This window comes from Sorex araneus, chromosome 4 (genome assembly GCF_027595985.1).
Source record: "Sorex araneus isolate mSorAra2 chromosome 4, mSorAra2.pri, whole genome shotgun sequence".
Taxonomy (NCBI): domain Eukaryota; kingdom Metazoa; phylum Chordata; class Mammalia; order Eulipotyphla; family Soricidae; genus Sorex; species Sorex araneus.
The window spans coordinates 89,466,896-89,486,962 of NC_073305.1; the positions used below are offsets into that span (position 1 = coordinate 89,466,896).

General features: G+C 43.4%; 2 protein-coding genes across 13 annotated transcripts in view; one reads left to right on the top strand and one right to left on the bottom strand.

Annotated features, from left to right (window-relative positions):
- The window catches only part of DST (dystonin), a 558,535-nt gene extending 554,602 nt beyond the window's left edge, over positions 1-3,933 (bottom strand). For 4 of the 7 annotated variants that reach the window (XM_004605867.3, XM_055134251.1, XM_055134257.1 and 1 more), the window contains exons 1-2: positions 3,752-3,933; positions 3,074-3,108 (exon numbers count right to left, since the gene is read on the bottom strand). In XM_004605867.3, coding sequence (XP_004605924.2) covers positions 3,074-3,108; positions 3,752-3,932 — 216 coding nt within the window. In that variant the 5' untranslated portion in view covers position 3,933. Of the gene's footprint in view, positions 1-3,046; positions 3,109-3,751 lie in introns of all 7 variants that reach the window. The other 3 variants (XM_055134252.1, XM_055134250.1, XM_055134256.1) reach the window with 1 other exon arrangement.
- The window catches only part of BEND6 (BEN domain containing 6), a 56,249-nt gene continuing 40,094 nt past the window's right edge, over positions 3,913-20,067 (top strand). The window contains exon 1 of one of the 6 annotated variants that reach the window (XM_055134260.1): positions 3,913-3,933. The gene's annotated coding sequence lies outside the window, so the exon portion shown is untranslated. Of the gene's footprint in view, positions 3,934-4,383; positions 4,729-4,844; positions 4,864-20,067 lie in introns of those variants that run through there. The other 5 variants (XM_055134264.1, XM_055134262.1, XM_055134259.1 and 2 more) reach the window with 5 other exon arrangements.

A 20,067-nucleotide genomic window follows, 5' to 3' on the forward strand; every position in this document is an offset into this window, starting at 1 on the left:
TTGCCAGAAGTACCCTTGAGCACAGAGCCAGGAGTGAGCCCTGAGTGCTACCGGGCGTGGTCAAAACAAAAACAAACAAAAAAGGTAATAGGAGGCTGGAGCAATAACACAGTGGGTAGGGCGTTTGCCTTGCATGCGGCCGACCCAGGTTCGATCCCCAGCATCCCATATGGTCCACCGCCAGGGATGATTCCTGAGTGCAGAGCCAGGAGTAACCCCTGTGCATTGCCGGGTGTGACCCAAAAAGCAAAATAATAATAATAATAATAATATATGGGTGAGGGGTTGGGCGGGAGTATTGGGGTTAGGGCACATGTGTTGCATGGCATTCATCTTTTGACCCAGGTTCAATTCCCAGCACTATATACCATGCCAAGTATAGTTAAATGTGGCCCCAATGACCCCTTAAATTACCAGGGTGGTTCTAGTAGAACCTGGCACAGCAAGATCCTCAAGGTCCCTAATCCTGAGGCCCTTGCATTAAACAACTGACCTGATAGGCCATGGATTGGCCAGAAGTAATCCTCAGATCCCATTAGTACCACTTGGGTGCCCCCCTCCACCCAAAAAATTGTTGGGTAGTTTATTAAAGGAACTTGATGCAAAAAGGGAGATGGACCAGAGAAAGAGTATAAGGGTTAAGGCTTGCCTTGCATGTAGCAGACCTAGGTTCAATCCCCTGCACCACAAATGGTTCCCATCAGTTATAGTTCATCACATGGTTCATCATCAGAAGTGATTCCTCAGCATAGAGCCAGGAGTAAACCCTGAGCATAGCCAGGCATGTCCCAAAAACAGAATCCAAAATGAGACACAGACAGACCCTCAATAAGTTAGGCTGTTTCTGTATTTAACTTTCTAAAAATAATCTGTTGCAGTGACTTGTTATAGTGCTTACATTCTTAACACAAATTCCAAAGCGATTTTTTTAAAGCTTAGAAACAGTTGAGATTCAACAAATGTTGAGCTCTAAGCACTGAGAACATGAATTTTTCTTTTCTTCCCAACTCTGAGTAATAGTACTGACACAGGAACCAACAACAAGCAGAAAAAGCAAATCTGAAGTACACAAAGGATGTCAAGATTGTAGCGGGGATTGTGAGACGTGAGTTAAAACATTAAACAGCAGCTCTCAGTCTTATTAAACAAATGCAAACTCAGGACAAGTGTTTAACTGAGAGATGCCTAAGCATAGAGTCGTTCTATCTCATTTTTTCCTACTTATGTCTTAACAGAATTACCTGATGGTTCATATATAATTCCAGGATTATTTTTCTGGTTTGTATCATTCTTGTGTTTCGAGCTGATAAGCTCTTTTTAAAATCAAAACCTTAAATTTTGATTTTTGAGCACTGGCCATTAATGACTTTTTGGTCACATTCTAATGGGTTTTCAGGGGCTGGAGAGCTAGTACAGCAGGTAGGGCACTTGCCTTGCATCCAGGTTTATCCCTGACCCTTCCATATGGTCCCCCCAAACCCACCAGGAGTGACCCCTGAGCACAGAGCCAGGCGTAAGCCTTGAGCACATCCATGTGTGGCCCCCCAAAATGGGGTTTTGTTAACCATACAATAAAAAGATGTTTTTTAAAGAACAATTTATGTTGTTATTCATACACTCAATGCTTTAAAATTTTCAAACAGATCTATTCCTACACATTTTTTTCATCTGATTTTTCAAAATGCAGTAGCAATCAAAGAGTACTAAACATCTACTATGAACTTGTATGGGCTCTTTATATAGTTTCCTTTTACTTATAAACTCTGCCCTTCTCCCAACAACCTTGGAAGGTATTGTTGATCCTATTTTACAGATGGGAAAACTGAGGAGGAGCTGAGACATGCTGAGAGTTAAGAGAATTTTCAACACCACCTAGTTATTTAGAGTAAATCTCAGAATAAAACTTCTGGTTATTTGAATGGTCAATTTATTCTCTCAAGAATCTCTAATTTTGCACAGAGTTCTCACCCTCTAGGGTTATATATGCTAAATTCTTCATTTGCAACATTACAATTCTTACAATACCACAGCTAAAGCTTTCAAGCAACCAGAGTCTCCAATAAAACATCAAGGGTGCAATAAAATATCTGATCAATCAGTGAAATGAAATGTGAAGTAACTTCTCAGATAAATGATACGAAGGCTGTCTAAGAAGTCTTTGCCAAGATAAACCACCTCGAGCACTGGCACTCAAATGTAATCTCCAAACTTGATTGAGTGAAATTCTCTCCCCAAAAAGGGAAAATTATCACACACAAAGCTGAGGTTAACCTAGAAACTCACATAGAAATGCTGGGTGAGGGGGGAGGCCCTTTTCTTTTCTTTTTCAATTGTGCTCTAGCTTCAGTGAGTGGGGGGGTTGGCCTCCCACCTAATTGCCACATTCAGATCTGAGCTCCTCAATTCTGAGAGACCAGGGCCCAGTACCCACCATCCCCACCATCTGATGAAGCCAGATCACAACCACCATCGCTTTGCAAAACTCAATCTCTGGACGGGATAAAAAGATGGGCGTGGTTTGTGCGTGAACCGGCAGGCAAACTTGAGAGCCTAAAACGAAGCGCTGACGCTGTGCACTAACTTCCTAAAAGCTCTTCTCCATCGTCGTCGGATAGCCAAGGGAATAACCATGGCAGCTGACAGCACCGAGAAAGCTTCCTCTTACAAATTACAGATTGTCAACGAGGCTGAGATCCACTCTGAGGCTGTTTTCTAAGATCTGCAGTGTTTTTGAGGGTCTCTCTCTCTCTCTCTCTCTCTCTCTCTTCTCTCTCTCTCTCTCTCTCTCTCTCTCTCTCTCTCTCTCTCTCTCTCTCTCTCTCTCTCTCTCTCTCTCTCTCTCTCTCCCTCCCTCCCTCCCTCCCTCCCTCCCTCCTGTAAAACGCTCCACTACAAAAGGAATGTGCACTGAGGATGGGGACTGATTGAGAAAGAAACACGACGTCACTTTTGGCTTGGGCGCAGCATGCCTCCCATGCAAAGCCCTCCTAGTGTCTAACACACCTATGATTAATATTGGTACTCAGGAAAGAGAACAACTTCTGACCTTGAGCGTGCGCGCTAAATAAATTACCTCGGAACGAAAGTGGTGAGATCTCATAACAGCATCTGGAGAGAAAAGAGAGAAGAGGGGGGTAAAAACAGACTTCATTTAACTCACTGTTCATCACTCGCCGTGTTATCTCTGCTTTACTGGGCGCGGGGTGAGAGGGTTGGGGTATTGAGATTGATTGGGTGGCCACAATGCACAAGCTTCGAATTTAGTGGGGACATCCCGTAGGATGGGGAGGTTGCTAGGCCATCGGTCTCTGGATGTACCCTCCGCGAGAAGTTTTCAGGAAAGTTCTGGGGGAGTCGGGGAGCCCCGAACTCTCCAAACCTGACTTTCTTACCCCTAAGCTCCAGCAAAGGGTAGATGAAGGGAAGCTGCCGCAGCCCCGACTCCCATCCAATTACCCTGACGAGCTTTCGCAAACTGACACCGAGAATTTTGTGTCCCTGGCTCCCCACCCAGCGCTGCCTTGCATCGCCGCGGTGAGCCCGGCCCGGGAGACTGGAGGAAGAGGATGAAAGCAGAAATCAATCCATCAATTTCCCCCCCACACACACACAAAAAAGGCGAGGGGCCTTAAATAACACAAACGTGCTATTTAGCCTGGATAGTGGGCATCGATGGGGGCGAGGGACCTCGGGAGCGCAGAAGCGAGCGAGACGCTCCCGGCTGGAGGTGCCACCCAGCCGCGTGCCTTACCTCGGCTCCGGGAACGGCCCGAAAAGACCGATTTCATCGGATGCCTCCCTTTCTGGAGCTTGCGGTGCCAGCAGCAGAAGAAGACGATGGTGGCGATGGTGCCCAGCAGAAGCAACAAGAGGAAGAGGGCGCATTGGATGCTGTAGGGTCTCAGCAGGACTAGGAAAGCCGCGGCGATCATGGTGCGGGCGAGGCGTGGGTCGCCGGGCGGCGGGGCGGGAGGGCGGCGGCACGGGAGGCACGGGAGGCACCCGCGCGGGGCGCACGGCGGCGCGGCTCAGCGTGTCCTGCCCGCGCCCGCCGCGCTCAGGCGACGGCTCGGGAGCTGCGGGCAGCGCTGCCCATGACTCAGCACGCGGCGACCAGGCAGGGACTGGGCGGCGGGGAGCCTCTCTCCTCCCTCTCGGGGCGCCCCCGCCCCCGGCCGTGCGCAGCCCCCGGGCGCGGGGAGGAGCAGCCGTGCCTCCCGGGCCCCGCGCATCGCTGGGCGGCCGCCGGCGGCCCCGGCATCCCCGGAGCTGGGCGCACGTGGGTCGGGGCGGGGACGTGGCGCCCGGGCTGCCACTGCGGCGGCCCGCCGGGGGGCGGGATGGGGCTCGGCGGCGGGGGCTCGGCGGATGACATCACGGCCGGGCTGCGGCAGCGCGGGCGCGCGGACATGGCTGCGGCGGCGGCGGCGGCCGCCGGCTGCGCCTGGGCCTGAACGCCCCGCGCCCTCCTGCCAGGCCGCGCTGCAGCCCGCGTGCTCGGCGGGGCCCCCGGCCCGGCGCCGGTCACCGTCCAGACACCTGGGGGCTGCGACCTGTCCAGCCGGCCTGGGCCGGATTGCTCGGGAACCGGGCGTCAGGGGGCGCCAAGGAGCCAAGGGGGGGGGGAACCGTGAGGCGCTGGCAAGAGCCTCCCGGCCGTGCAACCCCCCCATCCTCCCACCTCCCCGCGCCCCGCCCTGAGGTTGGGGCTTTGGAAGATGCTGCCGGGTGAGCTATCGCTGGCGGGAGGGGGTTCCTCGCACGCTGAAGCGTGAACCCCGGGAAAGGCCTTCCCGGAGAACTGGGGTCCTCCGCTCTCCAAGTCTGGCTCAAAGGGGAGCGCTCCGCAATAGGAACGCCCAGGTCAGCTGGCGTGGACTGTTTGACCCCCGCCTCCCCCATCTCCCCCACCCCAAACTTGGTGCGATTTGGCCGCCGAGAGATCCAGGGGTGCTTTCGATCCCCCTGGTAGCCAGGCGTGTTCCGTCCATCGTGGACTCATTACATCTGTTCGAAGGGCGAGGCGATGGCAGATTTGGGGGAGACGAACAGATGGAGGAAGTTGGGGGTTGGCATGCAACGATTTCGAAGGAGAAAGGTTTAGGGAGCTTGTGGAAATCATCATCTCTCACGCTTGAAATGCACACCCGCCCTGCTGGTTGCCCTCTCGCCCCCTCCGATTTCTCGGCCACCTGCAAAAAGTCTCTAATAGTTGCTGGCGGAGGGTGGGTCTCCCAGCGCAGCAGGGATGGCGGGAGCGCCGCAGTGTGCGTGTCTGCAGACCGCCGGGTCCCGGAGCCGCTGCTGCCGCAGCCGGTCTGCGGCATCTTGCGGCCGAGGCCCGCCGGTGCGGTGCCGCGTTCTGCTGAGTCCCAGTCAACGCTAGTTTGGGCTGTGTGGGGCTGTATTTGCTCTGTTTTATTTACTCGCATGTGGAAGCTGCAATAGTAGTAACAAGGTAACACGTTACTGCGTTTCTGGAGTGTCTAATAGCTACTAAAGTGGACCCTGGAAAATTTAAGAGATGAAATAAATTGCATGATTTTGAAAAGGTTGGTTGGATTGTGTTGGGTTTTTTTTTAATTTTGGTTTTTATGGGTGTTTTTTTTTTTGAAAATCAGTTAATAGATGGCTACGTTACTTAAGTTTTGCTATTGGCTTGCAGGATCTCGAAATCAGTGTTGTTTTCTAACTAGACAAAAATCAGTTGCACAGCTATGCTTAAAAGCTTAAACCATTGAAGTTCTTAAGGCCTTTCACATACTGCCTAATGTGTAAGCATCAAAGCATTGCCTAATGCGTTTCTTAAATCCCAAATGCAGCATAAACACGGATTCCGGGTTAATCCAAAGAACAGATTGGTTTTTCTCATGTACTACTTGCTTCTGAAAACAGAAACACTCATGATTTTGGCATGTTTCATATCTTTGGGGTGTATTGCCCTCAGGACGGGAGGATGTAATATGGAAGGATACTGACGGCATGCGCCGTAGAGCAGAAGGGATCTTGGCTGTGAGAGCGGCAGTGCTTTACAAGTCTGGATAGGCTTCAGGGCTCCCCAGCGCTCAGAGGCTGACAGGTAGCACTGCATCACGTGTTCCGTGCTCAAGGTTTCCTTGATACCGCAGCCCACTGCGGTAAGAGACTATTTCTGTTCCTTGTGGGTTATTGAAGAGAATCCTAAGGACCGACAATGTGTGTCATAGCAGGAAAGGGAGACTTCTTTACCACCTTTGATTCACAGTGGGGTGGTAGAGAGATTTAAAGCAACAAAGCAATGAGAAAAAATAATCGAATTTAGAAAGGTCCTCTTTATCTTATATATATTGACTAAAATATGTGAGGGAGCCAAAATGACCTAAATATCCTTGAAATGTGTCTATTAGCACAAACTTCGCTTAGTAGCCAATTTGCTGCACATTTTTTGTTATTGACATCCAGAAAGAAGCAACTATATAGCAATTATGATGTTCTAAACTATTTCTTTGGTTCAGTTGCTATCAGCCCAAGTCTTTGCTGCAGCTATTTGTAAGATTCCAATGCACAGAAGAACCACATTTATCTTTCTCTTGGCAGGCAAATACTTAACTGCCACGCAATAGTCTCATAGATATTTCTTTTTAGACATTCATTTGGTTTGTTCATCACTTATTTAAAGGATACAAATAATAAACAAGCCAAATCATTAAAGGAATTTAACATTTAGATTCTTTTTGTTATTTTAATTTGCATAATAGTTATGTTAATTATTTAGCTACAAAAAATCAGAATTAATTGGCATGCTACTGTTATTTTGATGTTTATGTGATGTCCAATGCACTGCAAATCTAATAAATACTAAATCAGTTGATTATTCCTTTGTGGAAGTTTATTTAGTTGAACCCATACCTCCCCCTATTCAGTTTTTATTTAAAAGGAATAATTGAGACATTATAAAAGTCACAAAAGATTTAAGTTTTAGAGTGGAAATGTAGTAAGAAGGCAAAAATCTTTATCAAGAAATGAAATTTTGGAGTCAGGGAGATAGTTAAGGGTTCAGGGGCTAATGTCTTGCATACCCAAGCACCCAAATTAGAAGCCCATCACTGTCACTGCATGTCACCGCAGCAAGTGTTGAGCCGAGCCTGAGATTGAACTATCCAGCCTGGCTGGCCAAGTATTCCTGGGAGTGGCTGTGCTTAAAAGCCTCCCCTGAAAAAAAATATACAAATAAATAAAAGTAGAATGCACTGTAGCACTGGTGTAACACTGTCATACCATTGTTCATCGATTTGGCTTGAGCTGGCACCAGTAACGTCTCCATTATGAGACTTGTTACTGTTTTTGGCTTATCGAATACGCCCCGGGTAGCTTGCCAGGCTCTGCCGTGCAGTTGGGATACTCTCAGTATCTTGCCGGGCTCTCCAAGAGGGACGGAGGAATCGAATCCAGGTCAGCCACATGCAAGGCAAATGCCCTATCTGCTGTGCTATCACTCCAGTCCAAAAGTAGAATATGCAAATTTTTTATTTTGTGATAGTTCTATGCTGTCATTTAAAAGAAAATAAATGAATTGGGCTGGACAAAACAGTTGAGATTTGTCAAGTAAATTGATGAAGGGCAGAAAGATAGTACAGTGGGTAGGGCGCTTGCCTTGCATGCATCCAACCCATGTTCGATATCCAGCATCCTGTATGGTCCCTGAGCACTGCCAGGTGTAATTCCTGAGTGCAGAGCCAAGAGTAACCCCTGAGTATCACTGCGTGTGGCCCTCAAGAAACCAAACAAACAAAATAATTAAAGTAAATTGATGAGCCGTGATGTTGCTCTTCTTCCCTTGAATTCTCAACCAAATTGAGTTTACATACACAAGGAAAAAAAATGGAATCTATTAATTTTATTCAGAGTAAAGTCAGGCTAAAGAACATGGCATTGCACTGAGGCCAAAATACCCCTTTTTTTCTTACTTAGCATTCCCATCCAACACAGCCCTAAATTTAGAGCAGTAGGAAACTCATCATAAACTACTTCTTGCCTGGATATCAGAGGTTAAGCATAGCTTGACACATTTCAATTCAGGAAATGAGCAAAAAGCAGGAACATGTATGAAATGGGACCATAAATATATCAGAATTGACCACTAATAGCCATTCGGCCTTCTCCAGATTTCCTCATCATTAAGTCATTCCTCCTCCCAAAGACGGAAGTGAAAAAGGGGCTTTAATAAACATTAAACATCTTCCTTGTAGTATTAGCTAAAGGGAGGACATTGTGGCAGAAAATTTTTTATTAATGCATCAGGAAGAAACATTAAGAAAAGGATTTCCCATAAACAATGTAGAAGCAAGTCAGGAATGGAGAAAGGGAAGATGATTCAAATTTTGAGCTAGAGTTTTGAAGGAAAAGATGCTAAAGTTTTTAGCCTTTTTAGGGGGAGGGTGGGCACACCCTGCAGTAGCAGGCAGTGGGGACCTGCTTGTGGTGGAATCTAAACTTCCCACATGCAAAATATATGTTTCAACCTATCTCCCCTGACTGACATACTCCACTTTTAAACCCACTGCAGTAGAGGAACCAGAAGACAACCCTACGAAAATATTTGGCAAACCTGTGAAAACATGGGTAGAGAGTTGAGAACCAGAAATTGCGTAGGAATCAACGTAAATCATAATTGAAATTGTGGAAATGGATGAAATAAAGAAGAGAAAAAATTGAAACAAAAGAAAGAGAAAGAGGGGCTGGAATTATAGCACAGTGGGTAGGGTGTTTGCACACGGCCAAGCCGGATTCGATTCCCAGCATCGCATATGGTCTCCGGAGCACCGCCAGGAGTAATTCCTGAGTGCATGAGCCAGGACTCTTATGCAAAGCCGGGTGTGACTCAAATTAGCTGTTAGCTTCAGTTGTGAACTAGAAAGGGGGGGAGGGGGAAGTCAGGACCGCGAAAGCCTACTGGAAGGAGTTTTCATGTAGCACTTTGCACAGTAGCACTATAGCACTGTGTCCTGTTGTTCATAGATTTGCTCCAGCAGGCACCAGTAACATCTCTATTGTGAGACTTGTTGTTACTGTTTTTGGCATATAGAATTCGCCACAAGTAGCTTGCCAGGCTCTGCCATGCAGGAGGGATACTCTCAGTAGCTTGCCAGGTTCTCCAAGAGGGAGGGAGGAATTGAATCCAGGTCGGCCACATGCAAAGCAAACCTACCCACAGTGCTATCACTCCAGCCCATGTAACGCTTTACTAGAATAAATGCGCAAATGAGAGCTACAGGAAGACAAAGCCAGGCAGTGCCTAGGAGAGCTCTAGTAATCTTCCAGAGAACTGAATTCCTTGTCATGAGAGAGAAGAAGTGGGACTTGATAAAGAGGAAAAAGCAGTTGCATACAGAAGTTGGAAAAAGTTAATTCTGAAAGGGATGAGTTAAAATGTAATTAAAACCCAACAAAGAGTGACTTTTTAGGGGAAGATAAGAAATACCTTGGAAATTGGCCCAGGTTACCTGTGAGATCTTACTGCAAGCCTATTTGGAAGTGACTAAATTATTTAACTGGTAATCACATAAGGACGTTATTATGAAATATTACACTCTTCAAAAACAGTTTGTCAAGAAAGGACACTAACAATTATCAAAAATTAATCCTGATTTTGATTCATATTTTGCTTGTTCCTAGGTGCAGTTTTCGACTCAGAATTATATGACGTAGAATTCAAAGGGATTGGGAGAAAAGTGAGAACACAAGCTTGCTTATTGCCAACTGACTTTTCATGACAATACCAGTGTCTACATACACGTTTTTCTATTGAGTATAAAGGAGCTATATATCATTAGAAAGAATTCACATAATCTAAACTAATCTTAGGGAAATTTCCAACCACCAGAATCTGGGTAGCCATGATGTGGATGGATCCTTTTTTTTTTTTCACATTTAAGTTTGGGAAAGTAAATAAAGGTATTTACAGTAATATCAAATTTTATTTTCTGCAAAAACAAAAAACCTCAGGAAAATTATCTTACTGTAATAAAAAAATTTAAATAAAAGCATCACTATAAGAGAAAATATTTCGAATGGAACCATTCAATTTGTTTTTTAACACTTCAGAAAATTTAGAGCCTAATTGGAATTTTTTTCCCTTAAAGATCGTGTTATTCATGATAATACATACAATAGAGGGGGATGGGGGTTCTTTTTTGTAAGTGTTTCATATTTCTCAAAAAAAGTCTGCTGAGTTTGGGAGTTTCAGGATGTCGATATAATTGAATTCATCTACTCTATAATGCTTTGCAGACAGTTTTTGGAAAGCAATCATTTATTATCTACAAGCAGAAGGAATTCATTTATATAGTTTCACGTTGAGTGTGGGATTAGTCATGCAGCAAAATACTGAGTCATTTGGCCAGAAAATTTACTCATAGTTGTATGAAGTGCCAATGGAAAATGTAAGAGCTGTTCATAAATCAAATTATACAGCTCTCAGAGTTATAAATCACTGAGCAGCATTGATCATTATTATTCAGAGTGTAAAATACTTCCACCATTTCTAAGAACAGGAATTTATAAAGCAAGTCTAAAGACTAAAGTTATTGCACTCTAGATCCAAGATAAGAGTAGTCATATAAGTTTCAAGCATTTCGTCATTAAGTGAAGAAAAAAAGTAAGGTAGGCTTATATTTGCAGAGTAAATATATGAGATTATGAGTCATTATGGACTACAACCTTGACTAATGTTTATGAATTAAACTTCACATTGCGTTAACAAAAGGACATTTAACAATCAAATTTAATGATGATTTAATATAGCAAGATAATAGAGCAATCTAATCGTTAGCACTTTTTAATTTATTTTTTCTTTTCTTTATGAAGCTTCTCAAATGGTGTTTTCCAAAACCCCAACTGCCACTCCTGAGATACTGGGCCAAACTATTCAGTGCAATGATCCCAGGATGCAGAGCAGTTGGACCCTGCAGTGGTGGAGAAACCCAGGACCACCCCGCAGATACACAGGGGCTCCCAGGACTATACCCTGTTGTGCGCTGGGGACCAAGGGATCCTGGGGTTGGAGTTACATCCTCACAGATGTAGATTTCTGAGCTAGCTCCTAGGCCCCATCTCTATTTCTTCTCCCCCCACCCCCACCACTTTACCTAAACACCATGATTTACAAAGTTGTTTGTGAGGATTTGTTACAGGCATTTAATATTCCAATACCAATTCCACCACCACTGTCACCTTGCCTCCATCAATGTCTCCATTTCCCCTCAAGCCTGCCCCCATAGCAGGCCCACAATAATCTCTTTTATACTGCTTGTTAGCACTAAATGGCTAATGGAATGATTTTAAAAATTACTTCAGAGGCTGGATCAATAGCACACGGGTAGGGCGTTTGTCTTGCACACAGCAGACCCAGGTTCGATTCCCAGCATCTTATATGGTCCCCTGAGCACCGCCAGGGGTAATTCCTGAGTGCAGAGCCAGGAGTAACCCCTGTGCATCGCTGGGTGTGACCCAAAAAGAAAAAAAATAAAGAAAAAATTACTTTGGTAAAAGAAAGTTTGTGAAAAATTGTTGTATCTCACCATGGGGACCCTAAGTCCTTGTCTGAGGGTTTACTAAAACTGTTGTTGCAAGTTAAACCTTCTTAATGTTTTTGTGACTTCAGCTTTACATTCCCATCCAATCTGCTGTGCTCCTACTGGGATGTTATTATTGTAGAGTATGGAGATGTCACTCCAGGAAATCCAGAATATTTAAGTGGGCGGTCCGGCCGGAGGCATGGCAGCAACTGTAGAGGTGTGAGCATGACTGCTGGGGCATTGGTAAGGGAACTTGGCTGGTCCCCCTCCTGAGATGGCCCCAGAGCTCTCATCTGAGAAATTTTTCTGGCTAATTGATCTCTTTCGAGAACAGGGCTGGTAGATGAGCTTCTACTTGTATTTCTAACCATTGATCTTTGAGGGATTTCTGCATTCCGTATTTTGTGTTAGTAGTAAACTATGTGCTTGTGCCTCAAAATGCTGCGATCTTGAAAGAACAATGTCACGATTAGAGTAGAGTAAGCAAGTGTGACTTATCCCAGTAGAATATATCTGGTAGATCTAGAGGAAGAAATGTGTATCTCAAAAAATGCCAGTGCACCTCAATACTCAATGGAAAAGAAACAAGGAAATAAGCAGCAAAAGCACTGTATTAGAACATGGTAGTTTACATTTGAAAGAGGAAGGCCAAAAAAGGAAGGCCCGTGTTTGTTGGTGCTATCTCTGTAGTAGGACTTCTTGAGTTGAAATTCATGAACAGGCTACTAGGGACCTGAAACAATAAGTGAAACTGTGGGTCTCTTGGGGGGAAATGTGACTCATAGTTTTCATCAGATTCTTCAGGAGTCATCCCGGAGAGAAACATAGTTTCCTGGTTTGTAATTTGTCTACTGCTGCCCACACCAAAATTTAGCAACGCAGGCAGCAGAGGAATGACCCCTTCCATTCCCTTCCATTTTTTTCATCCTACGAATTTTTTGGTAGAAAAATATTGTTGCTCATAAATAGGTGATTGTTTCTCATGATCTAGATATTGGGAGTAGAGAGGGAAACGCGATGAAAATTGTAAACTGTAGATCATTGGGGTTTTTTTAATGCTTCCACAAGTTACAACATAATATTAAAACAAGAAGAGAAAGTAGTTGGTAACATACAATCATTTAATTAGTTAAATGATTAAGTAAATTGCAAAATATGTGACTCAGCATATCAATTATATTTAGACTTAAACTGCTGCCTTTTTTTAAAATTTTGGCCCATAACTACCAGCACTTATTCCTGACAGAGCCTATTCAGGATTTATTCCTGACTCTGCCTGCAGTGCTTGAGGGACCCTATATGGTGCCTGGGAAAAAACCAGGACTGTCCAATAGCAAGACAAGTGCCTTAACCCTGATACTATCTCTCCAGGCCCCACACTTACATTTTTCAGACTATTAAAGAAAAAAATTATAGGGATATTGGTAAACGGTAACACTGTTTCATTCATACATAATATTAACATGGGGCATAATGGGATAAATGTTCTTTTTTCTCTTGGTACCACACCCACCAATATTTAGGGATTATTCTGGGCACTTTGCTCAGGGGTCCCTCCAGGGTACTGTAGGGGTCCACGCAGTGCAGAGAATTGAGCCTGTGTGCAAAGCATATGCTCTAGGCCACGGAGAGAGCTCCCTAGCCTCGGGGTCAGAGAAAGTAGCTGACCTTTCATGTTAGAATTGTCAGAAAAATTAATAATTGAAATTTGAATCATTCCATTTTTTAATGCAGAGGCATTGGTTTTTGTATTGGAATTATTACTTATGGGAGTTTCTTAATTGGTCTAAAACTGATTCATGTTCTAGAATTTGATTATCTAAAGCAAAAAGTGAAATGATCTCATCTTGCTGTGGAATTTTAAGATAAATAGAACATTTTATATTAATAAGAAACATGATCTGTAAAATGAGTGGCATGACTTATTGTTACCCTAATATAGAACGTTTAATTGATTCTTACTTTTCTTTAGCCTTACGACTGCATCTTTGTATTTGATAAATGGAGAAAAGTGATATCAATGTGCTGGGGAGTGTGGTGAAATAGTAATCGAAGAAAGCATGCCAAGGAGAAAATACCCCCCCAAAAAAAATTTTTTTTAATTTTAAGGAAGAACTATTTTAATTTTCTGTTAGACATTCTTTCAAAAGCATCATTTTATCTTACTGATTATGAAAATACGTTAGCATTAGAAAAATTAGGAAGGAAAATTAAATGTGAAAAACCAAACTTAATGAGAAAGAAAAATTCTAATAAAGGACTGAGGACTTTAAAAAATTTAATTAAATTAATATAATTTGAAAACTGCATCACAAAGCAAAGTATTCAAGTTTTAACAACTGCACTTTATAATTTGAATACACTGATGTTTTTCCAGAAGGAATTCCATTTAAAAATACTTTTCTTTTAAAAATAGGCCTATGCTCAGCTATAGATTTCTCCCCCTGTGCTCTGATCATATTTCCTTTGATTTGGAAAGAAAATTTCATGTTGGCATGAAATGTAAAATCTGGGAGTTTATTTTCTTCTTCTTAAAAATGATCCCACTATAGAACTTCTTTTTTTCTATTTGTGTCACACCCGGAGATGCACACGGGTTACTCCTGGAGGGGACCAGGGGACTTTATGGGATGCTGAGAATCAAACCTGGGTCTGCTGCGTGCAAGGCAAATGCCCTACTTGCTGTGCTATCGCTCCAGTCCCAGAACTTTTTTTTTAAATTTTTAAAATTTATTTATTTTTAATTAGTGAATCACCGTGAGGGTACAGTTACAGATTTATACATTTTTGTGCTCATGTTTCCCTCATACAACCAGTCCCAGAACTTTTAAAGAAAAATAGATTAAGGTATTAAGTACACAACACTAAATATTGGCGAACTACTGGTATTCAATTTCTTCCCAGTTCCACCAAGGAAAAGTTAAATGAATCTTCAGCAGAATAATCCTTAGAAGTACTTGATAAGCAAAATGTTTTTTGTTTTATAGTTTTGGGATTTTGCTGTTCCTGATTTTATTCTGAAACTCAATTTTATCTCAAACCATAATTATCACATTTAACTTTATAATGCACAGTTGTAGGTAGTTCAGCAAAACAGCAGTATACGGTCAGAGTTATTTACAAACAGTTAGGAAAAACAGGATCAGACATGCCTATTCAGAAATATATCTCATGCTATTTGCCAATGTATAGTTGCAGCCTAAGTTTCAACAATGAAATATAGGGAGATACATTTCTAGAGCCCCATTTTAACTTTCAAACCAGCAGGCAAGGGAGCAGAGGCCTTCTTATCTGAGTTAGGGAGCACGGACCCTTTGCATTTTGCACATTCACCAACCAAGTGGCTCCCGCCTCCCCCCTCCCGCCCCCCCCCACCTGTTCATCCTTCACCTTGAAGGCAAAAATATTACAAACTGCTCCCCTTCCCGACCACCTGGGGAAAGCCCATCCTGTAGACCTTGACCACCAGCCTCCTCTGAGGCCCAGGCTGTACTGAAAGACCACCTTTGCCACCCACACTTGCCTCTAGAAAACATTTCGGAGGTCTTAGATTCATAGGTAACTGTGCAGGGCCCTTCTGAGTTTTGCTATTCTCATAGGCAAAAATTCCAAACGCTTTCACTCTTGGCTGCAGGATTTTCACGGGCCGTTGATGGGGTTGGGTTACATTGTGGGGTCAGTGATAAGTCTTCTACTTTTCCCACCCTCTGTTTTCAGTGCTGTTACCTCTCTGCCTTAGACATTTTCTTCCTGAGCACACAAAGATGAAAGTAAGCCAGTTAATACTGTCGAATGAAAGAGAAGAAAGAGGCTGGAGTTGGGGAGCAGGTGGCCGGAGCTAGGGGTTAAGACAATATGCAAGTTCTGCCCCTGCACCACATAGACCCCGCAAGCACTGCCAAGGGTGTTAAATATTTCCTTATTGCTCTGCAGCCACCACTACCAAACACCTCCAGATCCTTTTCCTCCTGCAATATAAAACTGCAATATTAACGTTTTGTACATTATGGTGCCTAGAATAAAAAAATTAATAATAATAATAATAATAAACTATAATTCCCTATTTGCGCCCCCCCAGTCCTGACGTTATCTTTCAGCCCCAGTGAATCAGGACTCAGCCATCTCTTACCATCACTAAATCATCCTAACAAGTCCCTATCCTTTAAATTTGGAGAAATTCATTCTTATCGTTTCAATAGCTGAAAATATTCAGCTGAAAAATCCCATGTCAAGAAACCAGAGCAAGAGCTTCAGAGAAATGACAGGGGACATACATGCCTGTCCTGTGTGAGGCTCTGACTTCAACTCCAGAGCTGCATGTTCCTTCTGAGCACTACAGGTGCAAAGCTGGTGTCCCCAGCACTGCTGAGTCTCACCAGGAGTGAGCCTTGGGATCCTGAGCAAAACTGGGGAGTCTCAGCCCCCTCGGCTCCCCCTCCCCGAAACAGACACTAAAGAAAACAGATTTATTTCATGCTCTGATGTTACATCTCCTTTGTGAATAACCTGGTGTCTCTCGCTTGTGAATCCAGACCAACATAATCGTCACCTGGAGACAAAGGGACCAAGAACTAGCTCTTGGGGCAAGTTTCTGCCCCGAGAGGACATGCTGCATTACTGCTCACATCTCATTGGCTAAAGTAAGCCACATGGCCACATTAATTTCAAGGGTGGTGTGAAAGCATGATCCTGCCATGTGCTGAGGAGTGGAGAGTCAGATTACTGTCACTGTCACTGTCACCCCATTGCTCATTGATTTGCTCAAGTGGGCACCAGTAACTTCTCCATTGTGAGACTTGTTGTTACGTTTTTGGCATACCGAATACGCCACTGGTAGCTTGCCAGGCTCTGCCATGTGGGCAGAATACTCTCAGCAGTTTGCCAGACTCTCTGAGAGGGGCAGAGGAATCAAACCCTGGTTGGCTGCGTGCAAGGCAAATGCCCTACCCACTGTGCTATCGCTCCAGCCCAGATATATTACACATTACATTATATACAGATATAGTACAGAGCACTGGCGACCATCCTCAGCTTTCATATAGGAGATTTTTTTTAAAAAAGTAACATGTCAGCATATCACAATAGTGAAAATTACCTAAAATTCATGTCAGTGTCTGTAACTTGAATGTTACTGGGATGCATCCACATTTATGTATTTACATGTTTTCCTGGGACGACTTTCATGCTGGAAGAGAAGGGTTGAATAGTTATGACAGAAACCATTTGGGGCAGTTTACCTCATTGTGGTGTGATGTAGTGCCACATAAATTGCAGTGGTGAAGTTATAATCATTTGGCAGATTTGAGTATTGTGCATATTGCCATGCCAAGGCATTTTATGCTTTTCTATTGCCAGTACATGTCAATCTTGTAACAACAACAATGGGAAATAAGGCTTTAAAGCAGAGTGGAGTATGGATTACTTGCTGTGAAATTGTGGTGTGGTGGACCAGGTACTCCAAGCACTGTACTGTCCACTCAGCACCAAACCATTGGGCCTGCACTGCTGGGCTGAGAGTATCTCCAGGAGTGACTCCTGGGCCTCCCAAACACTATTTTAAACAGGAATCTTTTAGGGGCTACAGCGATAGTACAGCGGTAGGGCGTTTGCCTTGCAGCCACCGACCTGGGTTTGATTCCCAGCATCCCATATGGTCCCATGAGCACCGCCAGGACTAATTCCTGAGTCCAGAACCAGGAGTAATCCCTGAGCATCACCGGGTGTGACCCAAAAAAAAAAAAAGGAGAATAGGAATCTTTTATGTACTTGTTCTTGTTTAAACTCTTCACGGCTATAGCAATTTCTTCCTTCAGTAAGAGAACTGTGAATTTTTCTGGATTTCATTATTAGAACAGTTTTTACTAAACTTGTAGGTATTTTATTTGCTGCTTCTATTATCATGATTTCATTAGTTTATGTATGTTTAGTATTCTAGCAGTGTCTAACTGTACCAAAGGTAATTGCTTTTTCTACTGATGAAAGCAACCTTTTTTCCTTTTCTTTTTGGGTCACACTTAGCAATGCACAGGGGTTACTCCTGGCTCTGCACTCAGGAATTACCCCTGGCAGTACTCAGGGGACCATATGGGATGCTGGGAATTGAACCCGAGTCGGCCATGTGCAAGGTAAACGCCCTACCCGCTGTGCTATCGCTCCAGCCCCCTGAAAGCAACCTTTTAAGTATCATCAGCAAACACTCCTAGTCAGATTCTCAGCTCTCAGTGTAGCATTACTCTTTTTTGGTTGTGTCCACCTGGTCCATATGTACACTCTCAGCTCAGCTCTCAGTACCTTAAGAGAGATTGTCCACCGCTGCACAGGAAGAAGATGGGGTTTTGCTGTTGTTGTTTTGTTTTTGTTTGCATTCAGTGGTTACTCCTGGCTCTGCACTCAAGAGTCACTCCTGGCAGTGCTCAGGGGACCATAAGGGATGCCAGGAATTGAACTTAGGTCAGCCACATGCAAGGCAAACGCCCTACCTGTTGTATTATTGCTATTACTCCAGACTCAAGTCTTTTTTTTTTTAATTATTAAATCACCGTGAGCCACAATTACAAAACTTTCATGTTTGAGTTTCAGTCTTATAATGATTAAGCACCCATCCCTCCCTCCACCAGTGTACATTTTTCACCACCAATGTCACCAGTATCCCTACCCCCATCCCATCTCACCCCTCCCCCTGACTTTATGGCAGACAATTTCCCTCTTACTCTCTCTGTACTTATGCAGACCCAAATCTTTTTAAAAAGAGAAATTTATTAATCATCTTGTCAGGTTTGTGATCTTGTGATGCAATAATTTTAAAAGTTTTTAAACATTTTTGCTGTTTTATTGTTAGAAGAATTAAGAGTGTTGTCATGCAATTTTTGTCTTCAGTATTTTGTTATGATTTCTTTACCTTCTACTGAGCTTCTGTTGCAGGTCTTGGATGTGGGTGTATCTTCTAATGATGTTCTCAACATTAGCATTATTTCCTGCTAAAAATAAATGTCAAACTCAAAAAATAAATTAGGTAACAAGACATCATGTTCATTATATAGTGACATTATGACTGGGTTAAAATAAGATGATTTATGTCAACTAATCATATGTGATAAGAGCTGGACTAAACATCACAGTATTTCCAACTCATAGGATAACTCTAGACAGGAAAGTTTAAAACTTTAAAACAAAAAGCCTCATCATAGCAGAATTTCCCCGCAAACCAAAAACCGAAAATGAGTCTGCACCCAAAATAAATTTCAGAGCAGTTCACTTGTTAACCAAACAATGAAATCAATTTACAGATAATGTTAATTAGATGGTGCTAGAGTGCAGTAGCTAGAGACCTATGTCCAGAAAAATAAACATACTTGATACTTTCAGCAGAAATGGTTGCTCAAAGAAATGAGGACATCAGGAGCAACAGGACAATTAAAAAAAAAAAAACAGGAAAAATTGCTCTAATCTTTTCGTAGCTCTTGATCAGTCAACAGTGGTTAGTGACACTGCTCAGTAGTTCTTAATTTGAAGAGTAATCACTGTGTTTATAATGACTGAAAAATGAGTCTCTATAAAGATTCTTGTCAAATGACTGTGGGCACGAACATTTTCAAAAATACTGAGATGATAATTCAGTGCAACATGAAGTGAATCTACTAAAATGTGTTACAACTGGTGGTAACAAAACTATATGTGGAAAAGAAAAAGGCTGAATTGGACAAATTTAGAAAACATGAGAATAGGTGAACTCTTTAAAGCCTGTGGTTATTTATTACTCATCAGGAATTATTTGCAAAAAATATTGGAACCTATTTCATGTGCTTAATTAAAAATAGCTTTGGGGGGCCGAAGCAATAATATGGTGGGTGGGAAGATGCTTGCCTTACACATGATCTGGGTTCAGTCTACAGCACCTGAGTCCCGCTAGGAGTGATCCCTAACACAGAGCCAGGAGGTAGCCCTGGGCACTGCTTGGTGTGACCCCAAATCAAAACAAAATAATAGGTTTATTGACATACCATGAAGTTTATCCATTTGAATCATAAAATTCAATATTTTTATGTTCATAGAATCATCATCACAATGTTATCTTTTAAAAGCAATTTTTTTTTTGCTTTTTGGGTCACACCTGGCGATGCACAGGGGTTACTCCTGGCTTTGCACTCAGGAATTACCCCTGGCCGTGCTGAGGGGACCATATGGGATGCTGGGATTTGAACCCGGGTCGGCCGCGTGCAAGGCAAACGCCCTACCCGCTGTGCTATCGCTCCAGCCCCTTAAAAGCAATTTTTGGGGTGTGGAGCTATAGTACAGCAGGTAGGGTGTTTACCTTGCACAGGCCAACATAGGTTAAATCCCCAAGACCCCCTATGATCCAGAACACCACCAGGTGTGGCCCAACACAAAAACGCATTTTTGTCCCCTCAAGAGGTAACCTTATTTCAATCATTTCTCCTCCCGCCACTTATTTCTCACTCCTAAGAAACCACTTATCGATTTTCTGTCTCTATAATTTGACAGTCTTGATATT